Raw genomic sequence first — 19,422 nt, 5'->3', positions numbered from 1 at the left:
TCGGATCGACATGTTCATGCGAGCAAGCGTTCTCTTGCTTGAATAGCCAACTAACAAATGAAAATTTAGAGTCGTGTTTGAAACTAAAAACAACAAGTTATGAGCCAAATGTATCCTAACTAAAACCAAAGCCATCGCCCCCATTGAATTTGTTGGTTCATTGTTTTGTTATTGAAGTACAAGTTAGTGTTGTATGTAAATATTTAATTCTTTTAATTTATTTACATTCATAATGAGTAATTATCTAACAATCCCATATATATATATATCATCTAATTTATTGTGAAAAATGCTAGTCATATATAAATAAGTAGATTTTTGTTTCTTATGAATAAATAGATTCGTTTTTATTCATCAAAGAACTTTTTTTATCCGAGTACTTTTTATACTTGACAAGAAAAAACTTTGTGGCTCTTTAAAAACTTTGAAATTTAGTAAATTGTAAATTTTGGCTCTTCTGACTCAAAGGGTTGCCGACCCCTGGCCTAGATCAACTAAAGCTTGACAAAGTACATGGCTTTTGTATGGATGATTCTCAATAGAGTTCATGCTGATGTAGGTCTACATTGAGTAGTATCTTTAGAAATGCCTCCTCTTTATTATATAATTATATAGAATTAATTCAAATTTAACCTTTAGTGCATGTCTTGTGAACTAATAATAAAATGTGATGTCCAGGAAGCTAAGATATATCGCCTGTCGACAAGTTTGTTCCCAGTTTAAAACAGACAACCAGCAGGGGAGGACTGGGTGTCAAAATCGGCCCTGGCATTACTGCCGTAGTGCCGCATTACCATACCATCCGGCCCACCATTTGCTTTGAAATGATCTTTTTTTTCCCTCATAATAATCAAAGATTATGTAGACTTAGGGTGTACAGAAAATCTCCATATGTCATAAAAAATATATACCAAACAATCAAAATCATAATTAGTGTAAAAACATAGTAAAGCATAATATTTGATGGCTGCCTATTTCTATTTTATGCGCACTGGAGTGTCATCTCGATGATCCCGGGTTCAATCTCTGCCAGCCGCCCACTGCTCCCCCCCCCCCCCCCCGACCATGTTACTTAACGTATATTACAGTGCAAGCAATAACTCGAAAGCAGATCTGATGATTACAGACTATCCTTACCGTTAGTGCATCGTACACTCTATTCAGTGCTAGCTATTTCGACAGTTATTACAATAAGCACTCTTTGCTATCGTTGTCGTAAAAACCATCGTCATAATAGCCACCGTTATGTTTTATATTATATTGTATGGCTGCCTGGTCGTGCGGTTTGCGCGCTGGACTGTCGTTCGGATTTATCGACGGTCGAGGGTTCAAACCCTGCCCGCTCCCATCCCCCGTCGTCCTGCGGGAGGTTTGGACTAGGAAGTAAACTATCTTCAACTCTGAAGGAACATCCGAAACATGTCAAACATTTTACAAACAAAACATATTCTTTGTTACCTCTAATGTTGGCCTTCATCAGTCGTAGAACGACTATGGTTCATCTCGAACACTTTTTCATGTGGCTGTGGAGCCCTATTTTGGAGAGACACTCTCGTCCAGAAATATCGCAGGTTAAGGTGGCTTTCGCTTCGGTGATAGAGGAGCTGGCCATTTTTCCCATGGTACGTTTTTCTTCCAGAGCTGAGGCCCATGTTTTTTCGCTGTCCATAGCTTTCTTGGTCACTGTCTCTCTCCAACTAGTACGGTCTAGAGCTATGTCTTCCCAATGGTCAGTATCAGTATGTTCAATGATTTTAGGTCCCGTTTTATTACATCCATGTAACGGAGGTGGTTGTCCATAGAGGATGACTTTCGGGATGCGATTGTCCTCCATCCGGCGAACATTTCCAAGCCAGCGCATGTGGCGTTGTCTGAGGACTGTAAGGATGCTGGAAATACCTGTTCGCGCAAGGATCTCAGTATTGCACACTTTTTCTTTCCATGTGATTTTCAAGATCCTACGGAGACATCGCAAATGGAATGAGTTTAGTTTTCTCTCTTGCTTTGCGTATGTGGTCCACGATTCACTGCCATACAGTAGCCTACTCATAACGTATTATATTATTTGTTACCTACAAGTATATTCAAAGTGTCGTATCTTTATTTCTTTCTGTTCATTAATTCTTTACGTAAGCTGTTGATGCCGTCTCAGGTAAGTCAACATCAAATAACATTATTCTTTCAAGACACAACTGTTTCGTGGTTACAATAATAAACAATGACTTATTTAAAGACAGCGGAAGTTGAGAGCGCCTATGTATATCCAAGAATCTGAACATTTAATCTGAGTCAAAAAAGTGTAAGAGCTTGTCACAGTCTAGTTTGATATATGCTCACCTTTGGTCAAGAAGGTAAAGTTATGTGAATCATCTGACATAGAAGGAGGAAGTAAGAATGACTAAATTTACTTTTAGTCAGTAGTAACTTTGGTCAGTTGAGGGTAGTCACTTAAAGTCAATAGAGACAGAAGTATTTGTTTTCTGTACTTAGAGTTGTTATTGTTATTGAAGTTATTGTTACCCGCTGTGATGCGGACGTTATTTGTATTCTACATGACTTGTAATATTTTCTGTCTATTGTCATGCGGATGTAATCATATTCCTATATATTTGATTATATTTGTGTAACTACTATGAAGCTGCAGTATTATCGAATAAACTCATATTTGTCTGCTAAAAAGGTATTTAAGCTAATCCATACTATTTATGTTTGCCACGTGTTAAGTGTAGCTCCAGGACGAACGAACCCAGCATTCTACAGCATTCGCGACACATTGATAGTAATGCACGATTCTATATCTTAGTGACCAAAAACACACACACATATACGTTACAGGGCTCCACAAATATCCTTCCGCGGGCCTTCACTTACTTAAATCCGGCCCTGGCTGTATACTGTAGCCTTTGGTTGCAGGTTCCAGACAGAAGGTACCGTGACAGGATCGGCGTATCTGATGGTCACCATACAGTCACCGGACATTGACAGTGTGGGGTTGTATGAATGTCAGGTGACAAGACTTGATGATGAAGGCAACGTGAAGGTCAATACAGAGGTCGCAGAGGTCCTTCAGGGTGAGTAATATTTGACTTAAAACAACAGATTTATGTTAAGGTCCAGAAATACAGCAATATTGGAAATGTAAATTTTGGAAACCTATTTAGAACCAAATTATTATTATTTTATGTACTGCTAAAATTTATATACGTTCGCTTCTACATAAGGGGTAATTCTTCTACTCTATAATTCTATTAAAAAAAATAATTGATGAACAATGATCAGTGTAAATGATCATGAACTATATATACATCTTCTCAATTTAAAAAAAGTGTCTGTCCAGTTGGAGAGTTCCGCAATGTGATGTCCAGGAACATTGTTGATTAGCCCAGCTTTAAGTGTTGGACATAAAATCATCAGATCAATAGGACTTCAGGCTGATATGTCAGCTGGTAAACACACCAACAAAATCATTAACAATGAACAATTTTGGATCTTCGCTATATGTAATGAACATTAAAAACTGATCTTGTTTGGGCCACTCGCTTATGATCCTAAATCTGGGACTATGACTTTATAATTGATGAACAGTGTATTTGATCACGACCTATATACAACTTCGCAATAACCTTGACTGCTCAACAGTATTATATGGTCTGGACGTGGATGCGTTAACCTGTTTGTCTTGTAAATGAAAGTATCAACTGAAAAACCATTAAAAGAGCGAGAGAGAGAGAGAGAAGGAAAGCGAAAACAAGCAGGCGTTTCATTTCATTGTGACACATACAAGCGGTGGATGATTGGTAAAGCGATTAGCTTCCGAACCGGGGTCCCGGGTTCGAATCCTAGGGAAGAGTGTGATTTTTTATTTCGGAATCCTTAGGGCGCCTCTTAGTCCATCCAGCTAATTGGTATCTGACAGAAGTTGGGGAGAAGTAAAGGTGGTTAGTTGTTGTGACTTACCTTTACATGATCTGGTTAGTCATTGTGACTTATCTTTACATGATCTGGTTAGTCATTGTGACTTATCTTTACATGATCTGGTTAGTCATTGTGACTTACCTTTACATGATCTGGTTAGTCATTGTGACTTATCTTTACATGATCTGGTTAGTCATTGTGACTTATCTTTACTTGATCTGGTTAGTCGTTTAGGCTTATCTTTACATGATCTGATTAGTCATTGTGACTTATCTTTACATGATCTGGTTTGTCATTGTGACTTATCTTTACATGATCTGGTTAGTCATTGTGACTTATCTTTACATGATCTGGTTAGTCATTGTGACTTATCTTTACATCATCTGGTTAGTCATTGTGACTTATCTTTACATGATCTGGTTAGTCGTTGTGACTTATCTTTACATGATCTGGTTAGTCGTTGTGACTTATCTTTACATGATCTGCCCTATAGATCGCAAGGTATATAATATAAATTTAATAATTCACGGGCTAAAAAGTAGGTTGGGGTCGTTAAATTGTGGCCAGATCATTAAAAGTTCAATAAAAGGAAAAAAAACGTTCTAGCCCTAATAAACAATATCAAGCCTGGGAACAATCAGCTGGCGTTACCGGTGTGTAACGCTAGTATACACTTCTTTGGGCCATTGAAACATAAAGGATGTGTGCAGTATTTCGTTCATATGTTCGAGATGTTCCTTCAGAAAGGAAGATTATTATTTACAAGCCCAACACTTCCCAAAGGCGTGACAAATTAGACCCAGATGCGACCTGCATATTTTGCCACCCACTGTTAAGGACAAAGCCGTGGTCCGCCGGCAGGTCTATGTAAACTCTATTTTCTCATACAATCTTCTTTTGTAGATGTAATTTAAATTTGAATTTCTCTGGAAAGTAGAAATTATGCATTAACTTTAATCTTTTTTTTTTAAATCCTCTTATTATAAAGAAAAGAAGGGTGGTCGAGAGGCTAAGTGCGCTTGAACTTGGCTTGGCTTGGCTTAACTCGAGATTTGACACCCGACTCGGGCAGAATTGTGTTTACTGGCAGCACGGAAAACCAACTCCTAGATACCCCCTCCCCCCCCCCGGCTGGTCCACAAATGAGATTGGACCAAAGCGCTCTGAGCATGCTGTAAGCATGAAAGTAGCGCTATATAAAAGCTATAAATATATATATTATAACTCGCATGCGTTTAGTTGTAGATTGTATCCACAGAGGTGGAGCTAAGTCTTGAGACTCTTCAGACGAGGGTTAAAACCCTGGAAAGCCAGCTACCCACCATAAAGGTTATCGCTGAGGCCATGGCCAGAACTGTGCAGGAGGCTAAAAGTAGCAATGAGCTTCTAGAAAAAGACGTGGCAGCTCTGAAGAAAGAAAACCAGGAACTCTCCGATGTTGTCACAGGACTGACCAATCAAGTTAGTTTAAGGAATCGTCTTGCATCTATAGATATTATAGAATTTATAGATTAAATGGTAGTAATTGCATGAAAATTTCCCTGGTAGTAGCTTCACTAGTAAAAATTATATATATATATATTTATATTATTATGCTTTTCTCTACCTGGTTTTCTGTAAACACTGCTCAACACAACACATTTAATACAAAAACTTGACAACAAAAGTTGAAAGTAATAATGTGGCAGTTTTAATTACAAACTCATTAACAGCCAATACAACAAGGTTGGCTACACTAACTTCAAATGCATTCTTGTACTTAACGGAACAGCCTACTAAGTTACTAACCACTCACTACTTATCTCTCTGGACTCGTATAGCTACATTCTCGAGGACTCACATCATACCGCAAGTCCTTACTGCCTTGCTGTCCTGGACTCAACTGTCTTTCTTACACACTGTCTCTGGTCCGTGAAGGTCTGAAAGGGCAATAATAACTTAATTCTCGTTTGCTCTTTGAAAAATTAAAAGTATAAAATCGTTTTGAGAATACAAAGGAAGATGTTGTCATTGTTATATTTACCAGATTTCACGAACATTTCATTGATCATCTTGAGATTTTTTTTCAAGGCTTATATCAATTCATTGCATATAAAAATCCGTCAGGATTCTTTGTACACTTCCGATTCTCGAAATTTTTCAATGTCGAGACGACAACTCATGAATCAATAAAAAAAACAACAATTTGTTAATGTTTTGTAAAATGTTTTACATGTTTCGGATGTTCCTTCAGAGTTGAAGATAGTTTACTTCCTAGTCCAAACCTCCCGCAGGACGACGGGGGATGGCAGCGGGCAGGGTTTGAACCCTCGACCGTCGATAAATCCGAACGACAGTCCAGCGCGCTAACCGCACGACCAGGCAGCCATCCAATTAATTAATTAGTGCTAATTCACTTATTCTGTCTTATATAGAAAAAGGGAAATAAATCTTACTGTATGGAGAGAAATAACAGTAATTGAGCGTTGAGCACGCATTTGTATTTTTAGAATTGTATGTTTGTATTCCATTTCATCAGATACGCGAGCTAACATCTCGAGTAGATAAAGTGTACAATGGACAAGCGGAGGTCAACCTGGACGCTGGTCATGTCACTACCAATGACTATTCTAAACTAACGGATATAGTACAAAAGGTAAGTGATTGGTTTCGTTAATTCCAGAAGTTCCTTCAGAAATGAAGATAATTACGTCGTAGCCGAGCCTTCTTCCTGGACAGGAGGAGACCCGGGTACGCTATTCTGCCTCAACGTGGCACCCGGGTGAAAACGAATAGCAAAACAAAACTCCTGCGGGAGTGTTCAAGGGAATGTGAGAGCTCTTCCATTGCACGGTGCGGAGTTGAAAGAGAGCTTTCACGTCCCTGTCGTTAATTCATGCGCCGTTCCTCAAGGGACCGTTACACTAATGGCGAGTCCTGCACGGTTAGCTTGGTACAACATAGGAAAATGGAGGGGGTTCCTCGGTGAACTCGGCCTTCGGCCATACATTCTAGTCCATGCGCCTGGATGCCGGATATATCGGAAATGTCTTACATAGACATTGACTTGGACCTCTTCCAGACAGAACGGTTATTCAAGCAGGCTTACATAGACATTGACTTGGACCTCTTCCAGACTGAACGGTTTGTTCAAGCAGGTTTACATGCCTAGAGTTCGAAGAGCCTTCGGCTCAACTCTTTTGACAATCAAACGGACAGCAGGAGATGTTAGCTGGAAGGGATCGGACTCGGGACACAATCGAGATGACAGACCGAAGTCCGAAGCACATAACACACGATGTTGATCTTACAATAACATGTTGATCTTTTTATTATTTAAATAATATTTATCAATAATTAAAGGGGGGCTTGTTTATGGTTTTGGTCAATCATACTCCTTCATTCTGAGAATTTCGTTGTTATTAAAACTGAAAAACAAGATTATAATAATCTCTTTTTGAGACCTTGCAGAATTAAAAAAGAAATTATCTATTAGCGTCACAGCCTTCATTCATATTTGAGTTTTGAATGAAAATCTATCTAAAAATAAATTGAACAATGAATATGGAGGGAAATCCTTCAACGTCTGACGAGGTGTGTCAGAAAAGGAACATGTTAATCTTTTTAAGGCAGAAGCGATGAGTTAATAAGACATTTGGGGGGGCATTGAAGGTCTTCTGTCCGGGAATATCAACAAGAGCGTTAATAAGAAGAATAGAATCTGTTTGACAGAGTCACATGTAGGTTAGACACTAAACAGAAATATCTACACCCACTAGTTCATTTCTTTTATTTCATTACAATGTTTACAACAATGTGATAACATCTAAAGCAAACTAGCCTTGAAATGTAAAGCAATGTACCTTTAAAACGTAAACCAAACAAGCCTTGAAATGTAAAGCAATCTAGCTTTGAAATGTAAACCAAACAAGCCTTGAAATGTAAAGCAATCTAGCTGTGAATGGTAAAGCAATCTAGCTTTAAAATGTAAACAAAACTAGCTGTGAAATGTAAAGCAATCTAGCTTTTAAATGTAAAGCAATTTGGCTTTGAAATATAAACCAAACTACATTTCAAGTATAGACCAAACTAGATGTGGTATGCAGCCTCTCTATATAAAAAAAAGCTAAATTAACAGTCGAATGATATACAAAAATATGTATTTGTACAATTCTAAGTTATCCTTTCAACCAGAGAGTACAGCTAAAATTTCGTTTGGGTGTTAGTAACAATCTCTTATTTCCATGACCTCATTTTTAGAAATTCCCTTTTATCCTTATAGCAGTGTATCTCAAGCTTTAACCCGTGGGGACCACTATCCATGAGAAAAAGTTCGTTGCCCCTCCTCTCCCCATTAAAAAACTGGGGACCAGGAGCAGGGTTGAGGAGCGCTTTAGGTTCCACAGTGAAGTCCGTTAGGATTCAAAGAGCGTAAAGACAAAGAAAATAAACTTTAGTAGGTCATATATCCCTAACACACCTTTCTTCTTTTTTTTTTCGCCAAGTTCCCCCTCCCAAGTTTGTCAGGACGACGACGCAGTTTGAGAAGCGCTGCTTTGCAATAATAATAATTATTTTATGCATGGAATGCTTCACCGACTTTCATTTTACAATCAATTTCTGTATAACTTTGATATATACGTCATTGTCCAGTACGGATGGTTCCATTCTCGTTGCAGAATCAAGCGGAAACAGAATCCAGGAAGGAGGAGCTCGAGAAGGTCAAAGAAAAACTGGAAGAGCTTGAGAGCACGAGGATTCATATTTTGGAAGAGCAGATGCAATCTCTGAGAGAGCGAGAGAAAAACGTGGAAGATTTGGCCGTCAAGACAGAATTCATCGTCAATGCTAGTTTTGAACCAAGAATCAAAGAATTAGAAAAAGTCAATTGGAAAGGTAGGCGATCATACATCAATAAAGTATATTTTAGTTTAACTGTAGACAATAAGCGGACCCAGCTATGACCTAAATATTTTGTCTTTTGGGGGGTTGATTTAAAAACTAAATTGGAAAGGTAGGCAATCATACATCAATAAAGTATATTTTGGTTTAACTGTATACAATAAGCGGATCCAGCTATGACCTAAATATTTTGTCTTTCAGGAGGTCGATTAAAAAAAAAAAACACAGGCATTCACGCACAACGCAAAGAAAGATTTTTAGGAGCTCCCTGAGTCCACCCAACTCTAATGAGTATCTGATTTTAATTAGGAAAGGAAATAAAGCTGGTTGTTTTGATGGCTTCATGACACCCTCGTTGACTTTTGACAATATAAAAAGTTACTATACTTTACTTTTTACGGATTATAGATATGAAGTTGTAACCTCACAAAGTGCTCTAGTCTTATATAATGTTAAGTAATATAATGTTAGACGACAGGAATTTCCAAAAGTGTTTCTGTTATCCTGGCATATGACATTAGCAATACCCTGAGTCCTGAGTCCCATATGCAGAGGCCTAATAGTAACCAAAAAATATAATTGCAAAATCTTTCATAGCAATCGGTAAAAAAAAAAGAGTCTTCTAAAATACTGAGTAACGTAGAAATCCAGCGCACTGTATTTCAGTCTAAAACGAACTTGTGAAGTAAGTCTACATTGTATGGTCATTTATATAGACTACGGTGGCTGTTCCTATGACGCAGACCTGGCCTGGAGATTGAAATAGTGTCGTGTATAAAGGAAAAAGAAAATGATCACAAGAAATTATTTCATAACTTAAGTAGTTCCCCTTTCAGACCTTGTGGTTTATATGGCAGATGATCTGTTTCTTTGGCCAATTGTTAACGAGGGTGTCATGTGGACAGCCACAACGGCCAACCGCCTTTACTTTTTTTCCCAAACTAATGTCACGTGCCCATTAGAGCTGGGTGGACTCAAAGGCGCCCGAAGTCCGAAAATTAAAAATCCCAGTCTTCACCAGGATTTGAACCCCGGACTCAGGTACGGAAGACAAGCACTTTACCGCTCAGCCACCACGCCTCATTTGTTCATACCTAAAGAAACAAAAGAAAAAGTGTATATAATTCTCTTCATGGCTCAACAGTTTGGACACCAAGAAGTAAAGGAAAGATCACTCTTTTATTTTGCAACTCGGACTAGAGTTACCCCACGAAAAAAAATATAGGCCATTATTTTCCGTAGTTCCATAGAATTCACACTCACACTGATAGTGTTTGAATATGTGAGTCTCAAATTATTATGAACTATGAAAGATTTCTCTTCGGCATAAGCTAATTCTATTATTCCATTCCCTCCAGAGCTCTATGACAATCTGGACGACATTGAGAACAAAATGATTCCGAACATGGTTCTGAACATCTCCAAAGCCCAAGAGGACATAACCGAGTTACAGAAATCTTTCAAGGAGGTAAGATTGTTTTGTTTACCACATTATTCACCGAACCAGTGGTTATAAGTCCAGGCGTTCCAAAATCTTTAAAAGGTCACCGTATCTCTTTTGTTATGCGATTATTTATTAGTATGTTTATTATATGGACGTCTAACTCTAGCACTAGACCCAAAGTTTCCATTTAAAACTAGCAAGATCTAGTGTAGATCTACTTTGAGATCTAGAAATCTATATTACATTTACGTAAAAATATAAACAACGCTTATAGACTTCAATAAAATTGAAATTTACTGTTATCGATAATACGGCTGACTAAGTCACGTTGGCTCTAGACCTAGATAGATTTGTAAGTTTCTAGCCAAATTCGCATTTATTTATTTTTTACTTTGAAAAAAAAATTATGACTGCCAAACTAGAGTTTTACCCGATGCAGCCAGTGATTCTTTTCTCAGCGATATAGCCTACATCAATTTCTAGGAAAATAGTTGAAGCAGTATTCAAGATCATGAAAGAGTGACTTAAATAAAGTTATTGTATGAAAGAGAAAACATGTATATATTTACTGCATTTATCATACAAACTAACTAGAAATGTCGCATAATTATTTTCTTTCAATTAAAGCATTAATTATGCTTAATAGAACAAGTCTATACTTTTAATAATTTCTTCTTATTCTTTCAGTATAATAAATGCAGCAAGTTTATACGTTTTGTCTCAGTATGCCTCCCTTCCCTCTATAAATGCATATATCCTTAGTAAATACAAAAGTCAGATTATTTGCAGACGAATGCATATTATATAGAACAATAAAAACAACACAAGACACAGATATTTTACAAAGAGTATTAGATGAATTACAGAAATGGGAATCAAATTGGAGCATGTCTTTCTACCCAGAAAAATGTCAGTTGTTAAGAGTAACAAAAAAACTAAAATAAATTAGTTCCACTTATCTTATTCATGGTAAACCAGTAACACAGACTAAAAACGCAAAATACTTAGGTGTTATAATAAATGAAAAACTGTCATGGAGTCCCCATATTGATGAAACTATCAAAAAATCAAACAAAGCATTAGGATTTATTAAAAGAAATTTCTATAAATCAAATGAGAACATAAAACTAAAATGTTATTTAACCTTGGTTAGACCAATAATAGAATATGCATCCTCCGTTTGGGACCCCTCAACTCAAGAAAACATTAAGAAACTGGAACAGACACAAAATAGAGCAGTGAGATTCATAACAAACGAATATTCACATTTGACTAGAGTAACACGTTTAGAAAATCATTAAATTTAGACAGCCTTCACGACAGAAGACTCAAAAGTAAAGTAGCAATTATACATAAATCACTGAACCATAATCTTCAAATACAAAAAACAAAATCTAATAAAATACTCTGAAAGACACAAAGATAAAGGCACATTCCACGTTCCATATGCTAGGACAAATTTATACATATACTCCTTCTTCCCAAGTGCTATTAGAGCATGGAATGAGTTGCCTGAGCCAGCCAGGAAAGCCAGTGACTTGGCAGAATTTAAGTCATTGGTTAATATGCATGACTAAATGCATGACGCGTAGGATGTAGTCGTCTTCTTTTTTTTTTTGAAGTAAAGTCTGTATTATATAAAATAAGATATATTAATAAAAGTGAAATCAGGTCTAATCAATATTTAATAATAAGGATAATAACCTTTATTACACGTCAATAAATTAGATTTACAACTGTGCATAAAAAACATAAAAAAATACATAATTAGTTTAAACAATTAGTACGATATCACACAAAATACACCTTCATACATCTGTTTTTCTTAATTATGGCAAGCGTAATTGAAAACAGAAAGTCGCATTTTGTTCAACCGTTTAATTGCCAAAGGGATGAAAGAGTTCTTGTGTCTATTTGCTGTAGTGATATTTTTTAAAACAGAATTTAGGATTCAGTGCTTCAGTTTACAAATATTTTCAAGGTTCTTTATGACAGCTTCCTCCACAGGACTCAAGTTTGACCCCTAGTGTTGGAAATACTACACAACAAATACCGACAACCAAGGGTAGGTAATCAGCTATAACTTTATGTATACATTTTCTATTTATAAATTTTTGCGCTTCGGACTATCGTTCGACGGTCAAGAAGGTCCCGGGTTCCAATCCTACCCGCACCCATCCCCCGCATTCATGTGGATGGTTAGGGCCAGAGTGTAATTATCTTTAAATCTGAAGGAACTTATGAAAAATGTAAAAGAAACAGACCAATAAAATTGTGTCATTGGTGAATACTTTACCATATGTTTAGACATTCGATCTAGTAATCATAACCACTTTCATGGTTTCGGATATTGGAACTTTATTGTAATAGAAATGAAAAGACTGATAACAGAGGCGTAGTGAACAAAACGTGCGCCCGGGGCAAGGTACTTTATTGGCGCCCCCTCCCCCATTTTCTATGCACATCCTATAGAACTTTGGATGCGTCTGCCGCCCCCTCGATGGTGGCGCCCGTGGCATCGTGCCCCCCCCCCCACTCACTACGCCACTGGGCTGATAGCTATTAGAGGTGGGGTCATCAATAGAACAAGCAGATATATATATACAGTAATGCTCTTCTTTCACGTCTCTCCCTCTCTCCCTCTCTCTCTTTCTCTCTCCCTCTCTCTTTCTCTCCCTCTCCCTCTCTCCCCCTCTCTCTCTCCTTCTCTCTCTCTCCCTCTCTCCCCCTCTCTCTCTCCTTCTCTCTCTCTCCTTCTCTCTCCCTCTCTCTTTCTCTCTCCTTCTCTCTCCCTCTCTCTCTCTTTCTCTCTCCCTCTCTCTCTTTCTCTCTCCTTCTCTCTCTCTCTTTATCTCTCCCCCCCTTCTCTCTCTCTCCCTCTCTCTCTCCCTCCCTCTCTCTCCCTCTCTCTCCCTTTCTCTCTCCCTCTCTCTCCCTTTCTCTCTCCCTCTCTCTCTCTTTCTCTCTCCCTCTCTCTCTCCCTTAACTACTTCTCTTTATAAGGTCAATTCTTGTCAATAATTACAAAGAGGAGTGGCTCAACCAATGGGCATCAGGAAACACAGAGCTATGATCACAGAAATGACCATACCAAAAAAAATGGACAGTATTAATTTCCTCCCACACAAAGTTGAATCTGCGATTCTCCAACTAAGAACACACACCTTTAAATTACCACCTTTACAAAATAAATCCCACACTCCTGCTCCTTCATAGAATTATAAAACTGTGAACAGTATACTCTTTGAGTGTCCGGTGTTAATCCACTTAGGCAGACACTACTACCACTACAGCCCTACATCACCAACACTGTATGGTAGTGCTGAGCAACTGAAAATTACAGCAAGCTATTTTTTTTCTCGGCATAGTCTGCAAAAGAGATTACAGCTCATGTGGAAATGAATGGCTAGAAGAAGAATTATTGAAGAACTAGTTTGCTTTTAATATTCAATTATATAATTGTCCGAATGAAATAGTTGTTGGCCTCCTTCAGTTGTAGAACGACTTTGGTTCATCTCGCACACTTCTTCATGTGGCTGTGGAGCCCTATTTTGGAGAGACGCTCCCGTCAACAAATATCGCAGGTTGCTTTTGCTTCGGTGGTAGAGGAGCTGGCCATTTTTCGCATTGTCCATTTTTCTTCCAGGGCTGAGGCCCATGTTCTTTCACTGTCCATAGCTTTCTTGGTCACTGTCTCTCTCCGTCTGGTGCGATTTTATAATCAAATCCAAATAAATAATTTAATATTCAATTTAAAACGTATGGAATGACCCCACTTACTGGCCTCTATTGTTGCAGAAATCTCCAGTAACGGAAGTGCATTATTTTTACCTCCCCTTAAATGTTTACTGCATAGCAAAGACACCTAACAATTAGAATTAATGCACAAGAAAATACTTGTCGTTGACGTCTTGTGGCCCTAATACATTCGATACTGATCAAACGATATGGATAATCACTTAAAATTTTTGGGGTTTGTTTCTTGTATTTTCTGTTGAAATTAATTGCCCTTAAAATATGAATTTTGTGTTTATGTGGGTTGCTTTTAACGATTGGTAGGTATTGATCTGTTCAAATCAATTTCAATCATATTTTAGGCTAACATCTGTTCCGACAGAACACTACGTGGTAGAGCGGTACTATGCGCAGACAGCAAAACAAAAAAGGGAGTGGGTTCCGACGTTTTATTGAAAAGAATGGGGGGGGGGTACTGGTAAATATATATATATATATATATATATATATATATATATATATATATATATATATATATATATATATATATATATATATATATATATATATATATAAACATACCTGGGAAGAAATGTAGTCGGTGTTTAATGCTAGTAGAAAAGAAGGTAGTCAAACTAAACATTAAGTTGTTTTAATATTTCGAACTAGAGCCCCCTAAATTTGATGGTCCAGCCTGCTATGTCTGTGGCGACAACACCACTCAGAAGCAATGCACGTCAAAGACGTCGCAGGACTCGCTGGTGTGTCCGGCAGGACGTCCGGCTTGTATGACAGATGTCTATCAAAACGGCGTCTTCAGGCGTATTTACAGACGGTGAGTACCAGGAATGAGTTTCATTTACTGTAAAATGACACTTTATTATAACACTTTATTATAACACTTTATTATAACACTTTATTCAAACTGACTAGATCTTTAAATGCACGTTCCGACTCAGGTTTGTAAATAACATATTTATACATAGGTCAACCATGTCTGAGCTTATTCGTTCTCCGTACAAATGAGAAGAGAATCTGATTTTAACTGTATTCTCTGCTATACTGGAACTTATTCTAAGCTGGGTGGCTGCCAGGCCTGGTAATATGCGCTTTGGGACAGTTTAATATTAGACTGGCTCCGAGCTTGAACATCGCCCACTCTTATTCCCTTCTGAAGGAAGATTAAAAACATATAAGCTCACTCACCGTCGAAAGAGCATTTTTGTTGATCAACGCTCAGTGGTAAAGCGCTTGGCTCCCAACCGAGTTGTCCCGGGTTCGAATCTTGGTGAAGACTGGATTTTTAATTATGAATTTATCAAGACGCCTTCAATTCTAATGGGTACCTGACTTTAACTGGGGAAAATAAAGCGATTGGTCGTTGCGCTAGCCACATGACACCTTCGTTAACCGTTGGGCCATAGAAACAGATGATCTTTTCGTCATCTGCCCTATAGATAGTTTACTTTATCCACGTTGTAAAGTTTATCTTATCTTATTTCTGTCCTTCTATGTAAAGCTTTGTCCTATATTTGTCCTACTGCGGTCGTGTAGTTCTCTGGCAACTCGACCAGCTCAATGACCAACCGCCTTGTCCTTCCCTAATATTAGGTTGTGTAAACATAACGAAAATTAAGACTCTGTCTTCAATAGGATTCGAACCCGAAACTTCTTGTTTTCAAAGACACCCTTCACTTTTACCTATCCCTTAGTCTGCTGGACCGTTGGGGCACCTGAAAGAAATGTCAACCGTCTTTTTCCATTCCTCTCTGTCCTTTGCCTTGGATAGAATTTCATTCACCGACAGGCAAGTCCATTCTTTGATGTTGTCTTCCCATCGATTTTTCTGTGTTCATCTTCTTCTTCCTGGTACTGTTCTCTGAAGGAAGGTCTTTGCGAGCCCTGTGGACCTTAAAAGACAAGCGCTTTTCAAATCCGAAACCACGAGCTTATGTGTATTGAAATAATTTCTTGTTGATTTTGGATTTCAGGTGCGTTACTCAAGAAGAATGTCAGGCGTCGCCTAGCAAGTCCAATTCTCAATGCAAGGACGACAACTTCATGGATGTCAAGGCCATGGAGTGTCACTTCTGCTGTACCAGCCAGCTCTGCAACGACTACATCCGGCCGTCCAGAGATTTAGTTTCCTAGGTTGTGTTTGTGGTCTACGACATTAAACTCAAACCCTCAAAGAAACTTCTGGTGGATATGTTCAAAAGACAAGGGCGGAGCTTGCTATTCAAAAATACATTCCCCACAGCGTTCAAAGAAATATATGGGCTTAGTCTTCAGTAATACTTCCATATTTAGATTTAAAAAACCAGTATACATGCAGCACAATAAGCACACATACATATATTTTCTAAACATATATACGCATATATTATTGACGCCATGAACGACATTTCAGCAGCAAATTATTTTCGATAACTCTCAATGCCGAATCTATAAAAATGTTCCACATGATTTGACTTATCAAAAGTAAAAAAGAAGAAAAACCTAAAACAATACCTTAAAAAAAAAACAAAAAACAAGGCTTGTATTAAGCGTACTTGTATCAATTAGTTTGGATCAGTCATGTAATTAAATGTGTAATAGCTGTAGACTAACAATAAAAAAGCATTTATAAAAAAAAAAAAAAAAAAGAACGAGCTGAATTGTGAGCTAAAGCCTTCTCAGGCTAACGCGGTAATCACTTGTATAGTTGTCTATTTTGGAAGATTGTATAGTTGTCTATTTTGGAAGATTGTATAGTTGTCTATTGTGGAAGATTGTATAGTTGTCTATTGTGGAAGATTGTATAGTTGTCTATTGTGGAAGATTGTATAGTTGTCTATTGTGGAAGATTGTATAGTTGTCTATTGTGGAAGATTGTATAGTTGTCTATTGTGGAAGATTGTATAGTTGTCTATTGTGGAAGATTGTATAGTTGTCTATTGTGGAAGATTGTATAGTTGTCTATTGTGGAAGATTGTATAGTTGTCTATTGTGGAAGATTGTATAGTTGTCTATTGTGGAAGATTGTATAGTTGTCTATTGTGGAAGATTGTATAGTTGTCTATTGTGGAAGATTGTATAGTTGTCTATTGTGGAAGATTGTATAGTTGTCTTTTGTGGAAGATTGTATAGTTGTCTATTGTGGAAGATTGTATAGTTGTCTATTGTGGAAGATTGTATAGTTGTCTATTGTGGAAGATTGTATAGTTGTCTATTGTGGAAGATTGTATAGTTGTCTATTGTTTCTATTTCTATTTGTGTTCACTAAACCTGAGACGGCAGCCTTATATAAAGGTAAATTATTCAGCTTAAAGCACCACTTCAGTCAAGTACTATTTCATTCCCTTCTTTGAGATCCGAGATTGGGTGTCGGAGAATTAACGTGTACAAACTTTTGGCCAGACAGACACACAGACAGACAGAAAGACAGAGTGAGTTGACATAAGCCTTGTAAAAAGCTTACTCTCGATCCACCTCGGAACACAAAGCCATGACAACGATCCAGACTTTTATTTTTACCATAAGAGAAATTTGATGAAATAAAGTTTAGAAAAAGAAGAATTAATATGTTTATAATTGTTTCATGGATTTTCTTATCTTATAAGTTACAGACGGGCCTTCAAAAGATAATTAAGTCATAAGCGTATCCATGTTTTAATCTACACGTGCAGAGCTTGAAACTGCTTGTGTATTGGTTTCCCTGGCTGATTCATACAGCCCATTCCATGCTCTGACGGCAGTTTGGAAGAAAGAACACTTCCTTTAATCAGTCTTAGCATATGGAAAAAGAATTCTTTTTTAAAAGTCTCAGTATTTTATTAGCGGCCTCCGAAAGGGGAATAGATGCTATTAGTTTTGTGTGGTCTGTCTGTCCGTCCGTCCAGTTTAGATCTCTTAACCTAGAAAAGATAGTGAAAATCCGACATCATAATAATTAAGACTGTTCAAAGTTCTGATGCTACGGCTACATTTTTCTTTTCTAAAAACGGAAAATTTCGTTTTAAAACTCAACTATGCAAGCAGTTTTTTTTCATAAAAATACACGATTTTAACAACTATGAATAAGAGATTGACAATCATATCAACTGGATTACAATTGTATGACATCAGTTAGGTGAGGTTGAGATCTAACTTCACCTTCACTTTCACCATCCCTTGGTCTGCTGGACCGTTGGGGCACCACACATCTTCTGTCAACCTTCTTTTCCCATTCTTCTCTGTCATTTGCCTTTAATAGAATTTCGTTCTGCAATTCTGTTTGAAAATATTGAAACCTGCCATTTTACCTGTCTGGGGGACCACTTCGGGGGCGGATTTTGAGTTTGGAGTTTCCACACAAACTGCCTTGTTGTCACCTTGTTAGGTTTTGTTTTTGCCTTTGTAAATTAGGGCTCATTGTTTTATGTATTATTACTATTTTACTTTTTTAGCACTCTGTACTCTGAAGTTTTACTAATGGCGTGACTGTAGTCAAATGTGAATATTTATTTATGATAAATCTCACGGCTTTATTTTGTATCTGTCTAGTTCCTTTATGTTTTCTTGAGTCGAGGGATCTAAAACACAGGATATATATACCAATATTGGTCGAACTAAGGTTAAATAGCATTTTAGTTGTTGTTTTTTTTCTGGGTTTTTTTTATAGTATAATACTATATTTGATAAAGTAATTATTTTATCAATATAGGGATTTCAAGATAATTATTATAACACCTAAGTATTTTGAGTTTCCACAGAACCAGAAAGATTACAATATGAATATATCTTATATTTTAAATCTTTCAAAAATTGGGTAATATGAATAAAGTTATTGTAACGATTTTATAATTTATATTGATTATATTTGTAAAAATGGCTTTGTATTTTCGGATGGTAATGTAGAAAGTCAAGTAAAAAAAAAACAATGTCAACATTTGTTGATTACTGTTATCATTGAAACTAAAATATGTTATAATTCTTTTTTTGATCTCATACCAAAGGTTCTCAAAGTTTTATTAAGCCAACACCCCATTGACACATTAAATACAAGTATTCGTTTTGGCATTTCTGATTAGTAGGTCTTCAGTTACGCATAGAAATTACTCTATGACCTATCGTACCATTTTCTTTGGAGTAGCTTTAGTAACTTATTTACTTTATAGAAGGCTGGGAAAATATGAAACTGTCTTAAAAACAATGATGAACCTGAAACTGTTACGAAGCTAGAAATTTTTTAGTGGCACCATAAGAAAAAAACACACTATTGTTTCGTGTGCTGTCTGTCCATTCGTCCGTCTGTCATGTTTAGGCCTTCAACTCCTGCTTTTACTTTATCGCCTGTATTGTGCTAGTTTTGGTCTTTTGAAAAAAGATTCCTTTTGTTGTTGTGGTTTTTATTCAGTATGCAGACTGCTTTTTATACATATGTACCATTTTCAAAACAAATTTTTGAAATGTAACTTAGCTCTGCT

The 19,422-nt window shown here is 37.1% G+C and overlaps 1 protein-coding gene across 2 annotated transcripts in view; it reads left to right on the top strand.

Annotated features, from left to right (window-relative positions):
- Positions 1 to 18,538, top strand: part of LOC106050908 (myosin-4-like) — a 34,467-nt gene extending 15,929 nt beyond the window's left edge. Inside the window, exons 4-11 of one of the 2 annotated variants that reach the window (XM_056013022.1) lie at positions 2,914 to 3,071; positions 5,174 to 5,376; positions 6,434 to 6,550; positions 8,574 to 8,790; positions 10,155 to 10,264; positions 12,248 to 12,305; positions 14,645 to 14,810; positions 15,967 to 18,538. In XM_056013022.1, the coding sequence (XP_055868997.1) occupies positions 2,914 to 3,071; positions 5,174 to 5,376; positions 6,434 to 6,550; positions 8,574 to 8,790; positions 10,155 to 10,264; positions 12,248 to 12,305; positions 14,645 to 14,810; positions 15,967 to 16,126 (1,189 nt within the window). In that variant the 3' untranslated portion in view covers positions 16,127 to 18,538. Of the gene's footprint in view, positions 1 to 2,913; positions 3,072 to 5,173; positions 5,377 to 6,433; positions 6,551 to 8,573; positions 8,791 to 10,154; positions 10,265 to 12,235; positions 12,306 to 14,644; positions 14,811 to 15,966 lie in introns of both variants that reach the window. The other variant, XM_056013021.1, reaches the window with a different exon arrangement.
- The last annotated feature ends 884 nt before the right edge of the window (positions 18,539 to 19,422 follow it).

This window comes from Biomphalaria glabrata, chromosome 15 (genome assembly GCF_947242115.1).
Source record: "Biomphalaria glabrata chromosome 15, xgBioGlab47.1, whole genome shotgun sequence".
NCBI lineage: Eukaryota > Metazoa > Mollusca > Gastropoda > Planorbidae > Biomphalaria > Biomphalaria glabrata.
Note: the sequence above shows the minus strand (reverse complement) of the source record. Positions and strands in the feature narration are given on the sequence as shown.